At 33.7% G+C, this 19,791-nt stretch overlaps 1 protein-coding gene and 1 non-coding gene across 2 annotated transcripts in view; one reads left to right on the top strand and one right to left on the bottom strand.

Annotated features, from left to right (window-relative positions):
- Window positions 1–11,432: 11,432 nt before the first annotated feature.
- On the bottom strand, window positions 11,433–11,524 carry Trnai-uau. The gene is given in 2 exon segments: window positions 11,433–11,468; window positions 11,487–11,524. It is a non-coding gene; the product is annotated as a tRNA-Ile (tRNA).
- Window positions 11,525–12,628: 1,104 nt separating this feature from the next.
- LOC125059499 (agrin) overlaps window positions 12,629–19,791 on the top strand; it is a 45,158-nt gene continuing 37,995 nt past the window's right edge. Inside the window, exon 1 of the mRNA XM_047663933.1 lies at window positions 12,629–12,738. Coding sequence (XP_047519889.1) covers window positions 12,690–12,738 — 49 coding nt within the window. The 5' untranslated portion in view covers window positions 12,629–12,689. The remainder of the gene's footprint in view (window positions 12,739–19,791) is intronic.

A 19,791-nucleotide genomic window follows, 5' to 3' on the forward strand; every position in this document is an offset into this window, starting at 1 on the left:
CATTTTATAATCTGTGATCTGTTGTCACGAAATTTGCCCCGTTATGTCACAAATGTTAAATAAATCTGTTTATTAAAAACGTAATTCGTGTTATAACTAGACAATAAAATATTATGTAACATAAAAAAACGTGAATGTTTTTCTTTTCACTGCAACTTTTTTATATATATAATAATTAATGTTTATTAAAAACTTACAAACTGACCTAAATCTAAATTAATAACATCTTAACAGTGTTTTAAACCAAATTAAACATCCGTAGATCCGCTTAACGCATAATTCATAGTTGCCCTATTTAGCTTAATAAATTACGCCCATTAATCTTAAGATAAGATCGCAGCAATTAAATCGATGTACCAGGTAAACAGAAATCTCAACGACGCGAAAGTCGTGCAATATTGACCATTATAACTTTCCTTATTGAGGTTCAGGTCAAGCTCAAGGCTATCAGATGACCTCTTTTATTTCATGCGACCCTGGTACGGTTCAAGTTGTAGGTCAGACATTGAACGGATTTAAATTGGCTATTTAAACAGTTTTTTTAGATTCTATATTTTCCTCATACAGACAGATCGAAGATAGGTTTAAATACTATTTTTTTCTAAAATATATATATATATATATATATATGTGTGTATTCTATGCCAAATTTCATAATAGTATTTTTAAAAAGAGTTTATTGAAACTAAATTATTGTTAATGTCAACTTAACAAGTTCTTTTTTTGTAATAGCAGAGGCAAAGTAACCTGATGTTAAGTGATAAATGGACACTCACATTGCCAGAAGGCTCCCAAGTGCGTTGTCGGCCTTTAGTTAAATTTACAACCAATAACCGTAATGAAATAACATGTTCAATTATTATTTTTCATTCAGATATTCCATTCATATCTAAAGTGAACTTTATAGTAAGGAGATTTAAGTATTATTAAAAACTAATAAATGAAGTATTACGAGTTAAATTACGGTTACTTGAATTTTACCCTAATAAATAATAATTAGAATCTTCATTAGTAATTTAAAAAAATTTAAGCACCTTAAAATACTCATTGAATCGCTTACGAACAATAAACAGGTCAAGGTTTTTAACTTAACCTAGAGGTGAATGACCTTTATGCGTTCCTAATTTAAAATAGGTTACTTTCCTGCGCATATGTTTTTGTGAACATCCTAGGTGATTTATCGTCTGCAATTTTTATTATTTTGGTTATAAATCTCCGTTTATAGTAAAATTGGTTTGTTTTTCAGTAAATAAAACATTTATAGAATTGAATGGTATTTCAATTGACATTTTCACAACAGTATTTCCTGTTCCGTTCCATCTCGGCTGTTAAAATGTAAAACAGTGCACGTTCAACGGTACAGCGATCAACCGAAACAGTTATTCCGAAACCATTGTGTTGCGTAAAATATATGATATTACCCCAACACAGAGAGAAACGGGTAAACATAAATACTAACGCTTCACCGAGTTGTATTGTTATAGGATCTTTGCAAGTATTATATATATACATCTAATATACAGGGTGGCCAAAAAGTCGTGGATCAAACGCAAATAGGGGATAGATGAGGTCATCAGCGGCAAAAAATTGTTCTACGGGAGGTCTCTAAGGTCATCCCCTGCAGAGTTATGTTTTATTTTGGTTTTTATATGAAAACTGACTTTTTTTACTAATTCTTATTAAAATTCGAAAAAATCGACATCCTGTATCTTTTTCATAATATCCACTAGATTGGTACTGATGAGTTCTTGCGTTAGACATACTATTTATAGTTGTTTATTGACTGTATTGAAGATAATATTAAGTTATACGATATAAATTTTTTTCAAATCAAAACTTTTTGTTTACTTCGGACCCCACTGTGAAAAAAAATTACTCTACCGTAAAGTGACCCTGTATTACAAGTTTTGGCGCATTTAATATGAATTCTGAAAAGGTATTACACATGGCCATGAGTCGCTCTAATATCTTTCTAGGACGAAAAAACAACAACGATTCGGACTTATGATAGATTATTTACCTACCTGAACCAGTACTGTGTAAATCGGACTAGATTCAAAAAATTGGACAGATGGCTGGAGGATTACGTAGGAATTTGATCAGACGGTGCAGATTAAGTATTATGGTCAGAGTCAGGAATTTTGAGCATATTTTATTGTAAAATATTTTGTTTCCTACAAACAACCATTGAGAAATAATTGTTTTAACACAATTATTATTTCACAATCGTTGTTTGTAATTCTTCCTAGAAAGATATTAGAGCGAATCATGGCCACGTGTAATACCTTTTCAGAATCCCTATTAAATGCGCCAAAACTTGTAATACAGGGACACTTTTCGGTGGAGTAATTTTTTTTCACAGTGGGGTCCAAAGTATAGAAAAATTTATGATTTGAAAAAATGTTATATCGTATCACTTAATATTATCTTGAATACACTCAATAAACAACTATAAATAGTATGTCTAACGCAAGAACTCATCAGTACCAATCTAGTGGATATTATGAAAAAGATACAGGATGTAGATTTTTTCGAATTTTAACAAGAATTAGTACAAAAAAGTCAATTTTCATATAAAAACCAAAACAAATGATAACTCTGCAGGGGTTGACCTTAGAGACTTCCCGTAGAACAATTTTTTGCCGCTTATGACCTCATCTATCCCCTATTTGCGTTTGATCCACGACTTTTTGGCCACCCTGTATAAAATTCTCGTGTCACACTGTTCGTTCCCATGCTCCTCCAAAACGGCTTGACCAATTCTCATGAAACTTTTTATGCATATTCAGTAAGTCTGAGAATCGGCTACTATCTATCTTTTAAACCCCTAAGTGATAAGGAGTGTTCGCCCCAAAAAAAATTTTTTTTTTGATAGCATTTTTTTATATATTTTGTGGCATTAAAAAATACATACAACCCTCAATTTTCACCCCTCAACGATCAACCTCTATTTTTTATTATAGTAGATAGTTGTTTTTATTGAACTAAAAAATGTTTTCTAGAAAATTAATAATATATATACTAAAAAAGTTCATCCGTGGTCTTTGATATCCCATAAACTCCGATCAAGATTTAATTTTATTCAATAATCGTTTTCCTTGTTTCAAACTATTTCTACGAATGTTCGTGGTCTACCCTCACAAAGAAGTTCGTGTAAGCGAATTTTAAATTTTACGATTACGTCTTTAGGACTGCCCTGCGATTCTGTAACTCACTTTTCGAACTCACACAGCGGTTTTTGCAGCGGCGGTCGCGCCCAAATCAGTCGTGAAGCAGTCATTTTATGATTTGTCACATTCTGATAAGAAGGGAGCTTGTAGTTTATTGTTTATCAGAATGCCAAATCGTAAAAAAAGAATTTTGTGTTAACAATTAGTACGACCTTACATACTCTTATTTACATTCTTATTATATTCGACACATATTGTAAAATAATCCCAGCACAGATATTATTGCAATTAAATTACCCATATATCAGACAGCATCCCACGGATTTAAAAATCAAAAAGTGCAAGTCGTAAACGTCAAATTATAAGTTGCACCTGTCATTATTTTTGTATCGTTCCGAGAACTCGAGAATAAAATACACCATTATATATTCTGAGAAAGATACGAAATAAGATATTGGCGAGATAAGGGTTTTAAATGATTTTTGACGTGATTTGACGGGTCAAGTATGGGCGTGTATTGCTACTGGTTTCGAGCTTTTATTATAGTGACCGCGTTTTTTTATATGTTATTTTTAATGTTGAAAAGAAAAATCTTTTATAAAGGCTATATTATATTAAGAGCAGTGTTGGCGTAGTGGCTTCAGTACACTCATCCATCGTCGTGGGTTCGATCCCCGCAGAATGACTTTCTGTCTATGTGCGCAATTAACATTCGCTCGAACTGTGAAACATCGTGAGAAAATCGGCTTGCCTTAGACCCAACATATCGATAGAAGTCTGATCATCAGGTTAATCATCTACTAATCTATTAAAGTGCCACATACTTTTCTTGGTAGGCGACTGAAATGGTTACTACCGTCGCCATTTTAAAATGTCAGGCTGACTTTGTCAGTTAGCTCTCAAATCAACCATCATCTAATAAAAATCTAACTAAAATGTATTTATTTTTATTCCTTGCATTATTAATTACAATCGCAAAGCTTAATTTATCGAACGGATCTGATTGCTATGTTAAAAGATATTATATTAATAGTACAGGTAACAAAACCTATCATATCAGTTGTTACTAAGTTTGTGTTACATTTATTTAAGCCTAGTATTTTCTAGATACTAGTATACATTGTTTTATTAAGACATTTCAAATAAATTATTAAGTGATGCAGACTTTAAGTTATTTCCCTTATAATGGTTAATTTTTGTTTACTGGCAATACTAATATGACAGCGACGCTCTTACCGGCCAAGAATGTGGCACTGTAGATTGACAATCGATCATGAAACAGATCCAGAAATCTGAGGCCCTAAAAAGGTAGCGCCACTGTTTTGTTTTTGCTGCACAAAAATGTTACGAACAAATTGAAATGTATGTTATAGTACAGTAAACTGCAATAACACACCTATTTACTGAAGAGTAACACCTTTCACATATAGAAAGCCTATAATGAGAATAAGAGCCATTCGGGTTAATATCGAAAACGGTAAATTTAACTCAAACTCAAACTCAAACTCAAAATATCTTTATTCAAGTAGGTAACCAAGTACACTTTTGAATAGTCAAGTTAAATTAATCGTAAATTTACATTTACTACCAGTTCGCAAGTCAAGGGCGTAGAGCGGGTAAGAAGAACTGGCAAGAAACTTTCCGCCACTCTTTTTAATCGCCAAGTATTGTCATACAAATTGTTTGAACTGGAGCAATTCAATCCCAAGGATTAGGATCATTTAAGTAGTCCTCAAATTTATAAAAAGCTTTGTTGATTAATTTTCGTTTAACGAGGACTTTGAATTTATTTAGTGATAATTCTCTAATTGCGCTTGGGAGTTTGTTGTAAAAACGAATACAATTTCCATATAAGGAGTGATTTATCTTTTGGAGCCTGGTTGGTCGTACACTCAAATTAGTTCTATTTCGCGTATTATACTGGTGAAAGTCACCATTTGTTTTAAAATCGTTTATATTTTTTTGGACATACAACAAGGCTTCAAGAATATATTGACCAGATAGTGTCATAATATTTAATTCCTTAAACTTATTCCGTACCGACTCCCTCGGAGAAACACAACAAATACCCCGAACAGCCCGCTTCTGCAGCACAAATATGGATTGAACCTCTGCAGCAGCACCCCACAATAAAATGCCGTACGACATAACGCTATGAAAGTAGCTATGATACACAATTTTAGCCGTGTCCTCATCAGTAAACTGTCGGATTTTCTTTACTGCATATGCTGCAGAGCTCAGCCTATTCGAAAGAGTCTCTATGTGTGGGCCCCATTGGAGTTTACTATCTATTGTTATGCCTAGAAAAACAGTTTTGTCAACAAAGTTTAGTTCACTGTCCTTAATTTTCAGGTTACCAATATCTCGCTTTACGCTAGTAGTTGTAAATCTAATACATTTTGTTTTATTCTCATTAAGCAATAAGTTATTTACATTAAACCAGTTAACTATACGAGAGATAGAATTGTTTACATCGTCCAATAATACGTTATTCCTATTCACTTTAAATAGAAGTGAAGTGTCATCAGCAAACAATACCATCTCATGAACTTCGTTGACAAAGAATGGGAGGTCATTTATGTAAATCAGAAATAAGAAAGGCCCGAGAATCGATCCTTGGGGGACGCCCATTGATACCTGCGAACCCGGAGAGGTGACTCCATTGACATGAACTCTTTGGATCCTTCCCTTTAAATATGAATTCATCAGGCTGGAAGCTTTGCCATCAACGCCATAGTGTTGAAGCTTTCCAACGAGTATATCAGGATGAACACAGTCAAAGGCCTTTGACAGGTCACAAAAGACGCCGACTCCATCATATGATTCTTCCCAGGCGTTAAATATGTCCGAAATCAACTTCACACCGGCATCGATTGTGGAGCGACCCTTAGTGAAACCATACTGTTTATTATGTAAGAGTTTATTTTTATTAAAATGTAAAGAAAGCTGGTCTAGCATTATCTTTTCAAAAACTTTGCTCAACGCAGGGAGCACGGAAACAGGTCTGAAGTTTGACGGATCAGACACACTACCTGCCTTGAACAACGGTGTAATCTTACTTAATTTCATTTCGTCCGGAAAGACTCCACAATCGATACAGCTGTTAAAAATTATAGACAATTCAGAGCTTATTACATTAATAACGGAATTTAAAATGACTGTTGACATACCCCATATATCTTTACTTTTTTTTAAATTAATAAGCTTAAAAGTTTTAACGATATCATTACAAGTTATATGTTTAAACTGAAATTTAATATTACATTCAGGTACACATTTTTCTAGCAATGAGATCGCAGCAGCAGGTGAAGAATCTAGGGACTTGGTCGTATTTAGTGGTACATTTGTAAAGAACTCTTCAAAAGAAGAAGCTACCTCTGGGTCAGATTTTATTAACTTCCCTTTAACTTTTAACATATAATCAGTTCGTTTGTCAGACGTTTTACCTGATTCTTCATTTATTATTTTCCAGGTAGCTTTTACTTTATCCATGCTATTTTTTATTTTTGAACTTAAATATTGAGACTTTGCAGTTTTGCAATCTTTTTTGAAATTATTTGAATACAACCTAACATATTCCCTAAATTCCACACTAGTGTTATATTGCATTTCGTCATAGATTTCATATAATTTTAACCTTTTCCTGTGTAACTCCTCATTTGCCCAGTCACAGAAACTTGTTTTCTCAGAGACCAATAAAGTCTTTTGAGTAAATACTTTCTTGAATTCATCAATAAATGATCCAAAAAAAGTATTGTATAAATTATTAGGGGATGAGTTGCCACACAGAAATGGCATTCTATAGACCAATGCTTCTCTAAATCTGTCCAAACGGTCATTTGTAATAGGAGTTATCACAATTTTCTTCTTTTTACATGTTTTTTGTTTCCTTAATTGGAATTCAAACCATTGACCAGTGTGATCAGATTTAAATCTATTGAAAATACAAACATTCAAAGGGGCTATGTCACTATATATGTTATCTATACAAGTTGCGGTGCTAGCTGTTATTCTTGTGGGTGAATGAAATTGATTTATTAAATTGTATGAACGAAAAAGACTAAGTATGCGTACACTTGAATTAGAATGACAAAGTAAATTGACATTAAAGTCCCCACACACAATTAGCCCTTTATTACACTTTACTAATTTACACAATATCTCCTCTAATACATTTTCAACATTATTATAGACAGCTGATGGAGGACAATATAGACATACAACAATGAATTGCTCCAGTTCCACACAGGAGATTTCAATAGTTAGTTCTACAGAGAGGCTGATAATATCCTTTCTTTCTTTGCATTTAAGTTTTTTACTTATTAGGATTAATGAGCCACCATGAATTGCATTTTCTCTGCAAAACACACTACCAACCCTGTGGTTACAAAAATTAAACAAAACTTCATATTTTTTTAGCCAGTGCTCTGTTATGCACAAAAAGTCTATTTTTTGACTATTCAAGAATAGTTCAATTTCTAATTCTTTATTTTTCATCCCCTGTATATTTTGATGAACCACAATAATTTTTTGGGAATGAATTTTATCACATAATATACTTACCTTATTATTGCAAGAGTGGTGCTCTGTTGTCCTATTATCTAATTTAAATAAATATTATTTGGAATTTCTTCCAAGGTCTTATAATCTAATGCTTGCTCAATAGAAGCAAGGGGTCTAGCCAAATTCTTGGCTGTCATCTCTATAAAATATGATAGCGAAACAGCTATCTGTCTTTTTAAGAAAGCAGGTAGGTAATAATATCTACCCTTTGTAATAAAAAACTTTTTTGTATACCTATTGGTATCTATGACACAAAATTTATCATTATACATTGCCAATGTATGCAATGTTTGATTAAGAATATATCTTGTGTCATTTTCTTCCTTAGGAAAGCTTTGGCTATAGGGAAATGTAAACATAACAATCCTCTTAGAGTCTAAACAACAAAGTTTTTCATATAATACTAAAAGATCATGTTTATTTACATTTCCCCTGTTCCCTATAAAAATTATTAAATTATTACATTTATCATTGTTTTTGATTATATGATTTTTCACAATGTTTTTAAATGTGGCATTGGGATAGCAGCTGTTTATAAATGTTTGGCCGTCATTTAATTGTACAATAGTACCAATGTCCTTACCCATTTCATCGGAATACATTAAATTCCTTTCTTTTGCCTTAATTTTTTCCTTTAACTGAGTGTTTGTTGTGGTGTAGGTGAGGCTGTGAGTGTGTTGTGATGTCTGTGGTAATTGGAGGCTTTTATAATTGCAACCATAACTTTTATTCTGTAATTGCTCATAACATTCTGCGGTGTAATTAGAAATTTGAAGCAGATCTTCCATTGCAGAAGAATATTTTTCTACCATACATTGTGATTCTTCAAATTTAGAAGTGAGACTGTTTGTAAGTTCTTGTAATTTTAAAATTTCTGTTTTTAAATCTAATGTGTCAGATTCATATTTTAATTTAGCATTTTCAGTTTCAATTAAATGCAAGTCAAGTTCATTTTGAAGTTTTGTGTTTTGAACTTTTAAATCCACACTGTTTACATTTCTATATTGTTTTACTAGCTTCTGTGTCTTTTTAATGTATTTATTAATTTTAATATATTTTCTTATTTTGTTTTTACCTAAACTTTTTACATGATGAGTTGGTGTAGAACCTGAATCATGGATTAATGTATTGTATAAAATGTTTGTGTGTGTATCTTTTACACTTTGTGAGACTGCCTCCAGGTTATTAATATATTGTTGAGCCTCCAATAGCTGGTTTTCAAGACTTCTTATGCGCTGCAAAGCAACTTCATACTCATTACCATAACTATCAAGTTTATTTAATTCCTGCTGAAGCATAACACACTGATCTTTAAGTGAATTATTTTCTTGAAATAGCAAGGACATTTCATTTTTGAGCTTTCTGTTGCCTTCCAGCACACTTAAGAATTCTTTTTCATTTTCTTCTCTTTCACTTGTTAACTGGGTACATAAATCCCTGCAAGACTGCAATTCAGTCAGTGCTAATTTAAGTTTAGACTCTTCTTGCAAAGCCAAGCCTCTGCGAGTCATCATATTGTATAATAGGGACTGTATGCAATGAACAAGCGAAAAAGGTATGTATATATAACTGTTATGTGTGAGTGGTGGTGGTTGTACTATTTATTACCTATTAACATATAATGAAACCTAATTACACAAAATGTTCTTATTTTGTCAAGTAAATTATGTAGTATTAATTATTGTCTGGGCGAATGTTTTCGTCGTCGATTTTGCTTCCACTAGTTGTCAAGCAAAATGAGACATAAACCGTGCCAATGTGTGATGGACGTAGCTCCAAAAACTGAGCAGTATTTTATGATCGTATGTAGTCAGTAAATATAACTTAAATAGAACAAAATACTCCCCAGGTTTGACGATATTTTAAACTACGTTACCGTTAAGGCGTTAAGTTGACAGCCAGTTTTAGATCCCTGTTTTGCCAAGTTCTCGCGACAAAAAACACTGTATAATCACTTTATATTATACACAAATCTTATTTTTAACTATATTACCCTAATTTAACTAAATTTAAAGCCTTAAAATTATTATTTTTTAAAATTAAATGTAGAGGTTGTTTTCTTACAACCTACTACCAGAGTTGCCAGACGCAAAAAAACTCTATCCAGGTCGGAGAAAACAATGTGGAACTTACGAAGTCTAGATTCTGTAAGGTTCGACTATGCTGTTCTTTGATCATTGTTATTATATGTAGACTTATAAATTAATATATCGATCCTTAATATTTACCATAAGTTATTAAACGAAATTAAAACAATCGTTCAAGTATTGGAGATACTCGCAATATTTGGTGATTCTTGATGCCCCCCCCCCCCCTCATTAAACACACCGTAACGTTTTTTTGTACCCAATAGTAAAATGTTTCGTGACTCTATATACCTATTTCAATGCCATCCCGCATCGTAACGTTTTACAAGAGGAACCCCCCCCCCCCCTAAATTCGTTACATAATACTTGAACGCTCTCTAACTAAGCCAGCCAACTCCTTCCAAAATCAGCCAACCAGCTTCCGGAAGCTTCCTGGGCACTTCGCAGGCTTCACAGAACGACCTCACTGTTCCGAGGATTTCTGCACGCATTAAAACAATAATTACCAAGTGGCTTTCTGCACTGAACTATGAAGAAACTGAATGATTAGTACAAGAATAATTTAAACATTTTTACAATGCACTTACACTTTTCCACTAGCACTCTCCACCTCTCATCCCATCCATCTCTTCCCTAACAATATCACAGTCATTCACTTCTGGTGTGTATAAACGTTTCAACCTAGTAAACCCTTATCTTTATTTTAGTAATAAGTCTTAGCTTTCAATTTTTTTATATAGTATTTTGGTAACATTTATTAAGTTACAGTTTCATTAAACAACACAAAAACTAGTCTCCCTAGACTAATTTTTTTTACTCTTATAAGGATTTTAAAAACAATATGTGCGTTAGGTACGTTCGGTAGCGGAGTGATGTTGAAATGACTGTCAACTGTCTTTAATCGTTTAAAATACGAGAAAACGTACAATTGTATATGTATATAAAACTGTAACAACTTACTTATGGAATCTTAAAATTAACACATCTTTTACCTATAAAGAATATAAGTGATGACCTATTGTTTACGGAAACGAGAATGTTATATTACAATTTATCAATGTATGAAAATTTTAAGGACTCATTTGTTACTGGCAAAACTGACGTTTACTATTTATTGGCTACAAGTGTAAGGTGATTGTTAATATGTAACTTAACTAACGTTAGGTTACATAACTCTTGTCTTATTTATTTATTTCGTTATCCCATACCTTACATGATTTATATATTATGACAATTATACTAATGATATGCAAATTGGAATACATTTACAAAAAGGTTCAAACATTTACGAATGGAAAAAAATAAATAAAAATTATTAAATACATTTAACTAAGTAATACCTATTTGACTGTGTTGTGTACTTTGTTTTGGTTCAGTTGCACTATGCCATTCAAACAATGCCATTTATTAAAAAAAAAAATACTCTGGCGTGGAATCGGCTGTGGAATCGGCTTCCAGACACGACTTCGAAGTATTTGAAGCGTACTCGATGGCTCTCAATGGCTGGCGATAAATTGTTTGATATATTCATGCGTAATTCAACTGAACAGATTAATATCAACATAACGTATCAACGTATAACTATGGTATAATCGAATAATCTCCAAAAATTTGCTCCAGGTGAGGCTCGAACTCACAACCCCGGCATCGCTCACGGCCACTGCCCTATAAGTACCGTGCGCTAACCAATTGCGCCACTGGAGCGATGATGAGACAACCAAATTTTGACATAGTAATCAATGTGTGATAACTACCGTCCATTGGCAATTTTTTTCCTCCTCTCATAAAATTAAGCAATCTTAAGCTGGCGGTAAAAAATAGCGTATAGAAGAAATAGAAGCGGTAGCAGGAAACGAATGGAGAAAGAGAGCCATAGGCAGAGTCAGTTTGAAAAAGCTGGAGGAGGCTTTTACCCGTGAAGAGGTTCCGATCGACGGTACTGACGGTAGCTAGGTATAGGATAACAATTTAAAAAAAATAATAATCCAAGCTGTATATTATAATTTGTTTTTGTCATGATTGGAAATAAAACGGGCTTTATTATTATTAATATGCTGGCGGTCGTGTAATACTGGTTGCGTTAAATGCTTCATGAAGGAAATCTGACACGGTCATAGACCCGAAAATGTGACCACGTACAATATTCACCTATTTGCCTATAAATCATTGACTATTCTCAGTCAATGGCCGACAATGCACCCACATGGATAAAATATGTGGTAGCGTTCCTGTAGGTTCGCTTGACTTTAATAAAAATGTTATTTACATTTTATTAAATTATTATGTTATTACATTTTAATTTAATTTAAAACATTGAAATAGCATTTTTAGATACAATAGTACATATGTAATGTTTTACCTAGTTGAAATGAGTATGTGCAGATATTTCTTGTTATTCGATCTATTTGTACCACTATCTTGTCAAATAAACGATTTATTTATTTACAATTTTTTGAGAAAAACAGCTACAGCCGGTGAAAAAAATTTCCTGATTGGAAAAGATCTTTTAGATGAATAAATAAAAACAATAGTATACTACCCACATAACACAAATATTGAGTGTTTAAAATACTCTTACCCTAGTAATATTAATATTAAAAATGCAAGGTTTTCGTGCACACCTGCTAAAGAATTAAGCGCCTGGTAGATAGTACCGGTGACCCCAGAGCTGGTGCTATATTATACGCTTTGCGGCTGCGCATTTTGTGCTTGAAAGGGAATTATTGTTTATTAAGTATTGTGTTAGATGTAAAATTTTGTAAGTTTTTCCTATTTTAAATATTAACATAATTGTTTCTCTTGTTACAGAAGAACACAATGGACTATTGATTGTTAAAAACAAAATAGTGAATTTGTAAAGTGCTTCAAAATGGAAGTCAATTCTCATCTCCTGTTAGTGGCTGGCGTGTTTTTAAGCGGTAAGTGTTTTGTGTTTTTATACAGCCTTGCGATTCTGTAACTCACTTTTCGAACTCACACAGCGGTTTTCGCATCGGCGGTCGCTCTCAAATCAATCGTGAAGCAGTCATATGATTTGGCATTCTGATAAACAATAAACTACAAGCTGCCACCTTTTCAGAATGCCAAATCTTAAAATGACTGCTTCATGACTGATTTGACAGCGACCGCCGATGCGAAAACCGCTGTGTAAGTCCGAAAAGTGAGTTACAGAATCGCAGGGCTGAACAGTGGTTAAATGGGCAGGAGGTTCACATACCGTCGGCAAGTGCGTTGCCGGTTTGAAAATTGGTATGTCCTTTTCTTGAAGGACCTTGGAATTGGTACGTAAATACTTAGCTTAGGATAACTGGTTCCACATAATGGTGGCACGTGGCAAAAATTTCCTCAGTTGTTAGCTACGTACGTCGATGTGATAGAGGTGGAATTTCGAATTCTGCCTTAACGTCCGATGATGTAACTATAGTTACATTAAATTATGCCATAAAAACAAACATAATTTTTAACCGACTTAGATTGATGAGTATGACATGTTGAATTGCATATTTCAGTATCATCTTTTTAGGCTTTCAAGCACGTGTTCCAAGTGTTAAAAATTTTGAAAGTAAAATTCGGACAAATTTTTCGGAATCTACATGTTATATCGTTTAGGAGTCAAGGCTGTAGATTTTGCTCACTCAGGCTTTCTTTGTTATAAGCGTGACGATTCAGCAGTATAAACATAGCATAGCATCTAAATTAGCATTAACTATTAATAAACCTTTTATTTCCAAAAATGTTACAATTAATCTAATCGTGTTAGTTACACCACTTATAACTCAAGATCGGCTGGACCGATGTTATTTATCTCCGTTTTGGTAGATTCTTCTCCGCTCCGATTAGCAGAATAAGTAATAAAATATCGGATAAGTTATCGAATAACAATTAATTAATTAATTAATTTTACGAATGCAAACAGCATGTGGTGCCATCCGTTGACAAAACTACGCATCATTTTACGTCAAATTCCGATCTTGAGGTGAATGAGGAGATGCATAACCAGCTTTAATCTTAATCGAAGACAGGTACCTCATCAAAAAATGTTGTATATACTAAAAAGTGCTTTAACATCCAGTATATTGGCGCTAAAGAGAAGAGGTGTGTAAAACTGCCATTCTTCTTTCGCAATGGCAAGCAATAAAACATTTCTGTATTTGCAAAAATAGTTGTATTAATGTTAAAAACCTTAATGAAATCGTATAATAAGTTTAACTAAAGTAACAGTGATATTATTAGACTGTAAGGCGGAACGAAGTTAGCCGGCTCAGCTAGTTAATTAAAAAACAAATTCTTAATTGTAGTTTTTAAGTATAAGAACCCCATGATAGGGCATAGCCTTCATCTAACCCCTTCCAAGGTTCCAACTTATCATGGGCTTGCCGGGTACCAGTGACAGCCAGCTGCACCAGGTCGTGGGTCCATCGCCGCGCTCTCCTGTCGCGTGGATGTCAATGTCGGATGTGGTTTTAAACTGATTTTCCTTTGACGTTAATTTATGGGCTCTGTGACATATAATGACAATGACAGTAGCGCCATTGCTCTGACATATACACTACAATTTAAAAAAAACAACTTTCTACTTTAAATATAAATAAAGAAATTACAAGTGATTTATTTTAATGAATGTAATATGACAAAAAGATTGCGAAACGCGATAACCCAATTCTGAAACTTAACTATATGCAAATTCTTTTATTAAATCAGTTATTATATCGTTCAGTCGACGCGACGTTCGCTAAAAGCGTAGTTTAAATCTAAGGTATTTAGAATCTAGGCCACCATCAATAATGTCCCTGATTTTGACCTACGAATGTCGAGTCACTTTGACTAAGCAGATATTGAGAAATTTGTTTTGTTTTACTGTAATATATTATTATTAGATTACTTGCTTTTTTAGCTACGTTCTAATTAATTTAAAATTATTTTTATTACATCATAGTTTTAGTAATGATTTGGAGAAATAGAAAAATAAATTAAAAAACATACTTTTAATGCTGAATTGCCAGCATTAAAAATATTTCTGTTATTTGAAAGCTAGATTTAATATGGAAATATTAAGCCGAGCGAGTTAATTTACTAACTAGAAACAAAGAACTAGAGAGGCTTTACAGATAGAGAACTAGAACATTAGAGAGCTTCTACAGACAGAGAATTAGAGAGCCCATACAGAAAGAGAATTAGAGGGCCCCACAGAGAATCGGAGAATTAGAGAGCCCCACAGTGGACTAGAGAATTAAAGAGCCTCATAGACTTTTGGTTTCCCTTGTTTATGGATAAATTTATTATAATATTTCGTTGTTTAAATTAAGACATAAATTATTCAATTATTTTATCTATGCACAATCAACATTCAATAAACATGATTAACATCAATGATCTATAGATCGATCGACGTCGCGATGCCAATCCATTAATCGAATTGTCATATTAACTGTTAATATGACAATTCGATTAATGGATACTATTGATCCTTGTTAAATTTGACCTTCGAATCGTGAATCATTAGTTATAGGTCACTCACTTGTGTCTCGAAAAATAATAAAAGTTTATTCATGTCAGAAATATGGTTGTGACAAATTTGATCCAACGCTAGATTTTTTTATTTTTCTTGCGTTTTTTTCCATCAGCCCTAAGAATCTGTAGTGTGGGGCTGCCATGTGGAGTGACTTCTTCTTGGAAGCATTCACTCATCTTCTAGGCAGTAGATGAGTGAATGCTTCCAACAATGCTACTGCCGGTCTTGTAGCTCTAGAATATGGCAAATTCGCGCTGAAAAAAAAATTTACATTAAATTATTTCGCTTATATTCTATTGTTGTACGCGAGTGGTTAATATAGAGTATAAATAAAATCCTCTATTATTGACGTGATAACGTCTTTAAAATCGTTTTAGTCGGGTGACATGTTCAGAAACTTGTGTCACACCAAAACCTCACGAGCGCGATCGCAGGTATAACGAGAGAGAGACGGACCGATCTCCCGTCTCATCTCGAGCGCTGCCAGTCATTCCGTGAATGTATGAAGAAAAATGTATATCATAGTCGAATAAGTAAACTTGTCATTTTACACCCGAAATTTATCATCAAAAGTGTGAATAAAACGATAGATGTAATTTAAAATTTGAAAAAATTGTTATCTTCATTAATTCCTTACTTCCCAAAAACTTATATCACCAATAAGACGTTATCACGTAAACATCTCGATCGTAAACCTACTTTACAAACAACCAATTTTTTTTTTAAAGCACCCGATGACCCAGGAACCGTACACGAACTTTTCAGCACAGCGTACATTCCGAAACAATAATTGATTAGACTTGTCCGTGCTTCATATTTAAGAGAACAAAATATAAAAGCGAAACAAATGAATTCTAGTAAGGCCTTAGATACAGTCAGTAATCGTATAACAGTTCTTTAGTTAGCAATTAAAAACATTAAAATAATTGAACATTTTCCATTAATTAACCCAGATTCGAAGGTATTCAATAAACCTGTCAAAGCATACTGTTAATATTTTTACACTTAACATAGTAACACGTGCGCGAGTGTGTGATACATTGGGCCTGTTTTTGCTCGGTTAGCGGCACGTGTGTACAGGGTGATCAAACTTCAAACAAAATTTTGTTTCGACAGACGCTTGGCCACACCTGTTGTTGATGAGATGTGGCCTATTGGAGGGCAAGTCTGTCTATGCCTATTTAACCGCGGCTGAAATGATTATATATTAAACTATCTTCTACGATGATCCAAATCGTGCAGTGCGGGGCACTTGTGGTAGTCGACGAAGGGGTGGAACTTTAGTTTGCTTCTAGATGAGCGTGTTTTGGGCGGGATGATGGAATCAGGTCCACAGGAGTGAAATCTATAGAAGACTGAGAGGCAGACAACTGAACGGAATTAATATTTCACCGATTTCATTGCTCATGCTGTTGTTTAAAAAGATGCAGTGATTAAATATTTATTAGATTCACTTATTCTCGGTGAGAAAATTATCAAAGAATCCATAGACAAGACAACTAGTTTTTGTTAAATTTTTGTGTCTAAAGGTAGATTTTTTTTATCTCCCCGACGCTTGTGGTGCCCGACCTTATTTTAAAAAGACTCGCGAGAGGACTGGCGTAGCCACTTCTTCACCAATATTTGTAATATATATACAGTCCAACTCTGTTATAACGACATCGTAGGGACTACTCATATTTGGTCGTAAAAACCGATAGTCGTAACAGCCAATGATGTTGTCATTAAGTACCTAATACAATAGAATTCAGCCGGGACTTTTGATTTTGGTCAATATAACCGGTATGTTGTTCTAAATGATGTCGTCTTAGACTGTATATATATATTACAAATTTTTATTTTATTTATTATATATATCTTTATATTGCTATTTGTATATATTCATATGACATGTGTTTCGACACGAACGGTACCGACTTCTTCAAGTAATCATGATGGGCAAGGTCGAGGGGACGCGCTGGCAGAAGGAGGAAGTCGTGGCTCCGCAATATTAGAGATTGGACGGGAGTGGCCAGCGTAGAACAGCTGATGCGCTTGGCGAAAAATAAGAAGGAGTTTGACGAGCTGACCGCCAACCTCCAGTAGTGGAGAGGCACTTTAAGAAGAAGAAGAAGATATATTCATAAGCGAGTCCCACATCTACGCTATTGTTGCAGTGAGTGACGACTTTTTCAATTGTATTGCATCTTTTAAAAATATTGTTTGCGCTGCAATTAGTCGATGTTCAATTACATTAATATTTTGCGATTGTAAAATGTGGAGAATTCGAAAATTTAGATATTGCATTGCCATGACTGACATGTGTGAATTTAAGCTGAAAATAATTTAGGAACACGCTGTACATAAACAAAAACTCGTAACATCATTATCTCAACGCTGGCCTACATTGGTTTATCCTTACTGTACACGCAAATGTTTAAATAAATACTCAACAATTACTCTACAATACGAAGATTTATTTTGTTATTATTTTCGTAATTTTTAACGTCTCCGAGAATTCCGTTTGTTTCACAGCCTTTTCCTTAAATTTATTTATTTACAGAAATACATATATTCTCCTTACAGTAATGTACTAATACGATAATATGTCGCAAAAAACGCCAAAAAGGCTTGGGAGACGGCAAAGTGATTATACTCGAACTCCAGCTTCGGCACTGCATGGGGCACGGAAGTTGGGCTCGCAGTAGCGCAGCAGACGCAAGAGCGTCTGTGTCCCTAGATGGGGACACAAGTATTAAGGGAAACTGTTCCATGCCTCAGCAGAGCAGATGGGGCTGTATGTTTTAATGGGTACACATTTTTCAATCGCAAAAAAGTTACTAATTATAGAAACAATTATTTGGATTGTAATTAGTTTTGGTTTTACATAAGTACGCGTCATTAAATATCTGTGATGTCCAAACTGAAATAATTTTTATCAATCGAACGTTCGATATCACGACATCTTTTTAACATTTATCTATACATCAAAATATGCATGAGATTTATCTGTTTCGCTAAAGATAAATCTATCAACGTGTTGTCAAACCAGTCGGTCGATTGATATCGCTTGAATATAAATTATTTTAATGTCTAATCAGTACAAGCAAGTTCATTTATCTAAGATCTTGACTATCATAATAATGGCCACTGTTGCGTTAAATGAAACGTCCGTTTTGACACAAGTCAACTGTCATTTAAGCTTTTCTACACACATTGTTGAGAATCATTACCGGAAGAGTTATAGCGCCACGGGATTATTATTATTACTGTGTATGTATTTCTAATATTTCAATAGTACTTACTAGTGGACGTGATAGACGTTGTCCTGTACACACATCTTAAATAAAAATAAAACTAATTGTAAATCTTAATCAGTATTGAATTGAATTTAATTAAAATCGGTCCAAGATTTATATATATAACTAGCAGACCGGCCAAGCGTTGCTGTGGATAAGGTTTTAGAGTTATATTACATAGTAGTAACCTATTCAAGGGAAACGGTAGGAGAACACCAGCCATGGGGACCACCAATCACCATGCTTTATTGGTGGTTATGCCATTAATTTGAAGCTTATGTGAAACGTTGGTACTTTCAACACAGCGCCATCTGGTAGAATTGTGACTATCAAATAATAAACAAATATTTTGCAATAAAATAATATTGCGGCTATAAATTGAGATGTAAGCTATCCTATCTTTTAAGTTGGATCAAACTACACACGGTGTGCAAATTTGATTGATATCGGTTCGGTAGTTTAGAAGTCCATAGCGGACAAACAACGTGACACGTAAGTTATATATATTAAGATTATTTATTTACAGCTAGGTACGTCCATATTTCGACTAAAATATTGGTAAATAGTATCGGTGACCACAGGAACAACCTTTTTAAATTTGTTTATATTTCTTTTTTCGATCTTGGTTCGATCCCCGGACACAAATGGACTTTCTTTCTATGTAACATTTGCTCGAACGGTGAAGGAAAAAATCGAGAGGAAATTTTTCTTTTAAAAGTTTATTAGCAACGAATTTAACTGCACTAAATATTGGGTTGAGATTACGGTAAAAGCTTTACGGTATAAAGCTCCCGCTTTCGCGGAATTCGTACAAATTACACATTCAAATGCGTACATGAAATAAAAAGTGCAGTTAAAGCACGTATAAATCACTCTATAGCCATTACGAAGCATCACAATCTTGATTTAAGAGACTCACCAGAACTTTGTAGGGATTTACCTTTAAACAAATTTGGTTTGAAGAATAACGAAACGCAAGGCGCATAAATTCAAAGCCTTTTACACAATTAAACAATAAAGCTTTTTATAAGTTTTGACCACTATTTAAATGATTGTAATCCTTGGGATTGACTTGCAAACAATTTGTATGACTCAAAACTTAGCGATTAAAAAGAGTGGCGGAAAGTTTCTTGCCAGTTCTTCTTGCCCGCTCTATGCCCTTGACTTCCGAACAAGTAGTA

Source organism: Pieris napi, chromosome 20 (assembly GCF_905475465.1).
Source record: "Pieris napi chromosome 20, ilPieNapi1.2, whole genome shotgun sequence".
Taxonomy (NCBI): Eukaryota; Metazoa; Arthropoda; class Insecta; order Lepidoptera; family Pieridae; genus Pieris; species Pieris napi.